The 7500-nt window shown below is 49.7% G+C and overlaps 2 protein-coding genes across 2 annotated transcripts in view; one reads left to right on the top strand and one right to left on the bottom strand.

Moving 5' to 3' along the window:
* The window catches only part of rtf2 (replication termination factor 2), a 245229-nt gene that overhangs the window by 68228 nt on the left and 169501 nt on the right, over positions 1-7500 (top strand). The window lies entirely within an intron of this gene.
* Positions 1-7500, bottom strand: part of snta1 (syntrophin, alpha 1) — a gene marked incomplete at both ends in the record, with an annotated part of 27628 nt that overhangs the window by 19264 nt on the left and 864 nt on the right. The window contains 1 exon segment of the mRNA XM_084460601.1: positions 3612-3797. Coding sequence (XP_084316727.1) covers positions 3612-3797 — 186 coding nt within the window.

The raw sequence follows: 7500 nt of genomic DNA, 5'->3' as shown, positions 1-7500 counted from the left end.
CTCTCTTCAGCTTAGAGAAGGCCTACATATTCTCATCTCCCTCTCCTCAACTTAGAGAAGGCCTACATATTCTCATCACCCTCTCTTCAGCTTAGAGAAGGCCTACATATTCATCTCCCTCTCCTCAACTTAGAGAAGGCCTACATATTCTCATCACCCTCTCCTCAACTTAGAGATGGCCTACATATTCTCATCACCCTCTACTCAACTTAGAGAAGGCCTACATATTCTCATCACCCTCTACTCAACTTAGAGGTCTACATATTCTCATCACCCTCTCCTCAACTTAGAGAAGGCCTACATATTCTCATCACCCTCTCCTCAACTTAGAGAAGGCCTACATATTCTCATCTCCCTCTCCTCAACTTAGAGAAGGCCTACATATTCTCATCTCCCTCTCCTCAACTTAGAGAAGGCCTACATATTCTCATCTCCCTCTCCTCAACTTAGAGAAGGCCTACATATTCTCATCACCCTCTCCTCAACTTAGAGAAGGCCTACATAATCTTATCTCCCTCTCCTCAATTTAGAGAAGGCCTACATATTCTCATCACCCTCTCCTCAACTTAGAGAAGGCCTACATATTCTCATCTCCCTCTCCTCAACTTAGAGAAGGCCTACATATTCTCATCTCCCTCTCCTCAACTTAGAGAAGACCTACATATTCTCATCTCCCTCTCCTCAACTTAGAGAAGGCCTACATATTCTCATCACCCTCTCCTCAACTTAGAGGTCTACATATTCTCATCTCCCTCTCCTCAATTTAGAGAAGGCCTACATATTCTCATCTCCCTCTCCTCAACTTAGAGAAGGCCTACATATTCTCATCTCCCTCTCCTCAACTTAGAGAAGGCCTACATATTCTCATCTCCCTCTCCTCAACTTAGAGAGGGCCTACATATTCTCATCTCCCTCTCCTCAGCTTAGAGGTCTACATATTCTCATCTCCCTCTCCTCAACTTAGAGAAGGCCTACATATTCTCATCTCCCTCTCCTCAACTTAGAGAAGGCCTACATATTCTCATCTCCCTCTCCTCAACTTAGAGAAGGCCTACATATTCTCATCTCCCTTGGTTATCAAAGCTCCCATGTCTCATCACCGGGCTAATACCTTCCCTACAGTGAAGCATGGCGGTGGCAGCATCCTGCTGTGGGGATGTTTTTCAGCAGCGGAAACAGGGTGACTAATCCTGATAGAGGGAAAGATGAATGAGGCTAAGTTCACCGAGATCCCTGAATAAAACCTGCTCCAGAGCGCTCTGGGCCTCAGACTGGGGCGAAGGTTACCTTCCAACATGACAACGACCCGAAGCACACAGCCAAGAGAACAAAGGATTGGCTTCGAAGAAAGTCTGTGAATGTCCTTGAGAGGCCCGGCCAGAACCCAGACCTGAATCCAATTAAACATCTGTGGAAAGAGCTGAAAACGTCCGTGTACCGACACTCCCCATCCAACCTGACAGAGCTTGCAAGGATATGCCAAGAGGAATGGGCAAAAATCTCCAGAAACAAAGTGTGCCAAGCTCGTAGCTTCTTTCCCAAGACGCCTTTAAGCTGTAATCGCTGCAAAAGGTGCATCAACCAAGTATTCGGCTACGGGTGTGTACAGACATGTAATCCCTAAATAACCTATTTTTGTCAGTAAAATAAAATCGTGTAGTAGTGTGTAGATGTTTGAGGCCAAAAAAAATGAACTCAATCTATTGTAGAATGAGTCTGTAACGTGATAAAACATGGAGAAGTTGAAAGGGGTGCGCAGATCTTCCGGCTTGACTGTGTGGATATTTGTGATCATGTTTCCTCGTTTCACTCCTCTGGACGTCTCAGGTGTAATAATGTCTGAGATGTTGATGCAGGAGAAGATGCCCAGAGGTGGGGAGGAACTGAGGGGGAAGCTGCAGGAGTCCCAGTTCGAGTCTGGGCGGCTGGTCTTCTCATCGGAGACGGTGATGGACAGAAAAACAGCGTGGATATGAGCCAGGGATTATATCTTTAAACTGCAACTCTTACAATGAAACAGAACTGCCTGGGGCTTAGAAGTTGTCGTTAATAAACTAGTCTAAGAGCTCAACCCCCCCCCCCCCCCCCCTCCACCCCCAACCAGTCAGCTCGCTCCAAGCTGTTCCTCTGGACCGTAGGTAGGGGAAGCCGTGAAATCATTTCTGACAAGGCCGGGCGGATGAGCTGTCTGGTATCACTGCTCTCCTCTCCTGCCTCGGTGTGTGGAAACGCCGGGGGGGGGGGGGGGGGGTTGGCATTTGGACTGATTTCCCCTGCATGTCTGCCTGTCTGCCTGTCTATCTGTCTGTCTGTCTGTCTGCCTGTCTCCCTGCCTGCGTGCCTCTCTCTCTCTGCCTGTCAGACTGCTTACTTCACTTCCTGTCTGTCTGTCTGTCTATCTGTCTGTCTGCCTGTCTGTCTGTCTGCCTGTCTCCCTGCCTGCTTGCTTCTCCGTCTGCCTCTCTCTCTCTGCCTGTCAGACTGCTTACTTTACTTCCTGTCTGTCTGTCTGTCTGTCTGTCTGTCTGTCTGTCTGTCTCCCTGCAGCACTGAGCTGAGCTGAACTGCGCAGCGTTAAGCCCGGCCAGTCAAACTCATACAGGGATAGAGAGAATTAGCTACTGACGGAGTCGCGTCCACAAACCCGTGTCTATGAGCCGGTGGTTTATCGCCTCCGTGGGTGGTTGTTTCCGGAATCAGACTTTCATACACAGACGACAGGATCGACCGGGATGGCGTCGCAGTTAAACAGTCCTCTCAGTCGGAGCGTTTCACGCATCTACCTCGGGTTCCAAGTGACTTTTATCACGGTACGAGAGCACAAAAGGTGTGGGAGACGCCGAGCGTCTGTGAACAATCCGTTGGCTTTCTGTCTTCCTCTGCCTGCCCTCGAAGGCCGTGTTTTCTCTCCAGCTCTGTCTGGTTCGTACCGCTGGTATCCTCCCCCGCAGGCGCTGCCCACCGATCCAACAGAAAGATGCAACCTTTCTATTTTTGGATATATAGCATTTTTCCATAGATGAATTATAAAAGAAAAAAAAACTCGGAACAAGGTTTGTGAGCCAGTAGGAATCATAAAAGAAAAAAAAGTCTTGCGAGCCAATAGTTACTTAATGAGTTACTCCTTATCGCTCCTGACACAGAGATACCTCGTAGTGCCAACATCATACAGTAATGCTATTTGCTCATGAGCCATGGGAACCAAATCTCTGACAGATAAACACAACATTAATTTCGAACCTGTACTTTCTAAAAGCTCTGTTTTTTTTTTATATGATTCATCTGCATAAGATTTTTTTCTATATCACCTTCAAAGTTCTCCTCAAATCTCAAAGTTCTGACAGGTTCTCAACTTTTAAACTTCTCCTCAAGTCTCAAAGTTCTGACAGGTTCTCAACTTTTAAACTTCTCCTCAAGTCTCAAAGTTCTGACAGGTTCTCAACTTTTAAACTTCTCCTCAAGTCTCAAAGTTCTGACAGGTTCTCAACTGTCAGAACTTTCCCAACGCTAAAATCGGTCTGTGTCGTGCCTAGAATTTTACTTGACCGCACTTCACTTCCTGGCCCAGCCTGTGTCATCATTGGGGACGTGGACGGTGACGGTGGCCTTACCCTCCAGGATGACCTCCTTGCCCGTCTTCTTCAGGGCCTGCACGGCCTCGTCGTGGGTGGCCTCCCGCAGGTCGTAGCCGTTCACGGACAAGATGGCGTCGCCTACGTAGAGCGCCTCGGTCTGGTCAGCGGCCAGGCCCTTGAAGATCTTAGATATGAGGATGGGCATCTTGTTCTCCTTCCCACCTGGACACCAGAACATGGCAGCGTTTAATATCACCACATCGCAGTGGATGCACAACACGCTCAAAGTGAAGCTCTGAACCCTTGAAAATGACTCTATTATCCTAGCTTGACATAATTGGCAAAGTATGCATGATTATAGTACAGCCGCAGTAAAACCAATTACATCAAACTGGGCGTGAGGACTCATTTAAAGTGTCTTAATTAGAGCACATGAAGTCATTCGCTCTGCCTGCAGCGTTCTCCCCTCTCTCCCCTCCTCTCCTCTCTCCCCTCCTCTCATCTCCCCTCTCTCCCCTTCTCCCCTCTCTCCCCTCCTCTCATCTCCCCTCTCTCCCCTTCTCCCCTCTCTCCCCTTCTCCCCTCTCTCCCCTCCCCTCCTCTCTCCTCTCTCCCCTCATCTCCCCACTTTCCCCTCCTCTCATCTCCCCTCTCTCCTCCTCTTCTCTCCCCTCCTCTTCTCTCTCTCCTCCTCTCATCTCCCCTCTCCCCTCCTCTCATCTCCCCTCTCCCCTCCTCTCCTCTCTCCCCTCCTCTCCCCTCCTCCCCTCTCTTTCCTCCTCTTCTCTCTCTCCTCCTCTCATCTCCCCTCTCTCTCCTCCTCTCCTCTCTCACCTCCTCAACTCCCCTCTCTCCCATCTCCCCTCTCTTTCCTCCTCTCCTCTCTCCTCCTCTCATCTCCCCTCTCTCCTCCTCTCTCCCCTCCTCTCATCTCCCCTCCTCTCCTCTCTCCCCTCCTCTCATCTCTCCTCTCTCCTCCTCTCTCCCCTCCTCTCCTCTCTCCTCCTCTCTCCCCTCCTCTCCTGTCCCTCTCCGCAGTCATACAGTCCAACGAAAGTCAGCCCATTGGTCGATGGTGTCCTGCAGGGCCTCATCATCGGATATATAATCAACAATGTCAACTGGCAGTGGGGTCGCGGCCCCGGCGGGGCAAAGGAAAGATCCGGAAGTGGATTAAATCAAAGTCATTCCGAATCATATTTTTCACAGGTCAGCTTCCTCGGCGAACCCGGGTTTTCATTCACGCGGCGTCTTCCAAGACCGGAGCCAGGTGCCCTCAATAAAACTCAGGGACCGAAACAGGCGGCCATGCATCTCAATCACAGCGGCAGGCGACTGCCCACTGGACCGGCTCCCCGCGCTGTCAACATGATCCATGGCTGATATGAGCGGCGCTAGCGGGCCTTCATGGCTACTGCGGTTGTTTGGTTGGTGATCGAGCAGTCGTGAGGAAAACAACGCCCCCCCCCCAACCGAGTTCGTGATCTGACCCCGATGAATTGTGGGGAATTACGGGGATGGCCAAGGTAGGAAAAAAGGCAGCGATTCAATCTGTAGCATAGAAGTACTTAGAGGTTCGGAGCGCTATATCACAAGGCGGTCATATCAGGCGGTGATAAACGACGGTCATCTCTGAAATAGAATTCTGGATTAGATAGTGAGTAATTGCCGTCAGCACTCAAAAAGAATTTTCTTTGGGTTATTTCATCCTTTCATCCATTATTACATCCTTTCATCAGTCAATCAGGCACCCAGCAAAACATCTCGGACGTCTTGGCTCTCACTGCAAGAAATTCATCTTGAAATAAGAAGTTCACACTCACTACGCAAACAGTAATTGAAGAAGTATGCATTCCTACCCCCTGGGGGCGGGATTTTCTTCACGACGTCAATCATCACTACATGTCATTCTCCCTTATTGTATCTGTCAACTTCCAGGTCCAAAGACCCGCCCTGTTTGTTCTCAAGGATCTGGAAACAGGCTAACAAGAACCATTCCACATCTGCATCACTAGGGAAACTAGCCAATTATCTCGCCTAAGCTGCTTTCTCTGGATTACACTAATAAACACCGCAGACCACGTCGTCCACCGCACGGAATCACGGCGGCGACGATGATGGGTGGCCGCACGGACAGCGAGCGGTAATCACCCCGGGACCTGGTCAGTGAGCTCTGACCCATATTATAAGGGTCTGGGCTGCCAGCCAAAACCTCTGGACTGCACTAATAGGCTCATACTTCATCCACATAGCAACCGTGAGCAGGGGGAGGCGGCTCCGAGGGAGGGTTCAACTGCAGTGGCCTCTCTCCCTTCACATGGAGTCTGATGCTAAAGCAGTATTCAGTGTGCCGGTGGGAACCTCAGGTTGGAACCGCAGGTTGGAACCTCAGGTTGGAACCGCAGGTTGCAACTCCACACACGTCGTCACAAGATCAATACCATTTTCAATGTTTAAGTCAGGATAAAGCATTTCCGTCGTCTTCGAATAAAGCATTTCCTTTCGTTTTGTTTTACACCGAGTTCCGCTACTAAGAAAATACATATTTATTAGGCGACTCAAAATGTTTTTTGAAGGAAACAGAATTAGGCTTTGCTGTTTTAAACACCAGTATAAGTGTAGGCCTGGAGCCTATAGCCTGCCCTTAGGTCTAGCTGTGCAGAGTGTGCAACGAAGGTCGGCTCGACAGACCGCCTCCAAGCCAGGGAGGGCTCCCTAAAATTAAACCCCAGCAGACTAGCCGAGCCCTCCGACGGACATAGCTCTCATCTCAGGCCAATCACAACTGCATGCTGGGAGCTTCTCCTCTCAGCTGTTCACATTGTGGTGTCAGCTGGCTGGCACCCTCTCTCACCCCCCCCCCCCCCCCCCCGTTCATTCCTATGTCACTCTCTCGACCCCCTCTCTCTATTGCTCTCTCTCTCTCTCTGTTTGAAACACACAGTCATAGCAGGGGGGGGGGGGGCTGGTCATTTCACTTTTTCACACCGCCTTTTGATTCAAGCGCAGAGGTGAACTTCATGCTTATGTCATTAGGGGCTTGTTTTGATGGGGGAGCTAAAAATAACACATCACCACCCGGCCAATGGCAGCGTCGCAGGTCCAGGCTGCCCCCGCCCCCCCGTCCAATCAACCACCCGGCTGAAGCCGGGCAGCCGAGGAGAGGTGACGGTCAGTCTGCGCACGCAGGCGTTACAGGAAGTGGTATTCTCTCTCTCTCTCTCTCACACACACACACACACACACACACACGTGTCACACACACACTCTGATGCTACAGCCTCCTTCATGTGAGGGAGTGTGCACCAGCACTTACCATCACCAGCCCATGTCGTATTATAACTCAGCCAGAGAGAGGGAGAGAGAGAGAGAGAGGGAGAGAGAGAGAGAGAGAGAGAGAGAAGAGTTCCTCTACACTCTGTCTGGTGTATTATGGTGTATTGTATTTTGTATTGTATTTTGCCCTGCTCACTAAGCACTGTCCTGTCTTTGCACTGTCCTGTCTTGTCTCTGTGTCCTGTCAGATGTTGTCTCCATCAGTGGTATGCACCACTGGCCAAAGCAAATTTCTAGTATGTTGTAAAATTGTAGTTTATTTGTAAACAAATAAACAGATTCTGATTCATCAAAAGAAGTGCAAGGCTGTACCGCGGCATTCTGGGAGATTTGAGTGATACCTACTTGTGTTCAAAGCTTGCGGGGAAGACTTTTGTCAGCCTGAGAGCAATTAAGAGAGCAGAGGTATGTCAGCCTCGATTATGATATTTGATGATGGTGTATCAGCTACAAGGCTCTGTGTTTGAACCCTGCACAGGACACACCGAATACATGAAAACCATGCAAACTGTAAAGATAAATTATTAATGATGACCGTTTCCATGCACTCAAGGCAGTAGTCCCTCCCCCTTTTCCCTGTAGGCCCTAT

This window comes from Borostomias antarcticus (genome assembly GCF_949987555.1).
Source record: "Borostomias antarcticus genome assembly, chromosome: 33".
Taxonomy (NCBI): Eukaryota; Metazoa; Chordata; class Actinopteri; order Stomiiformes; family Stomiidae; genus Borostomias; species Borostomias antarcticus.
This window is presented reverse-complemented; position numbering and strand designations above follow the sequence as displayed.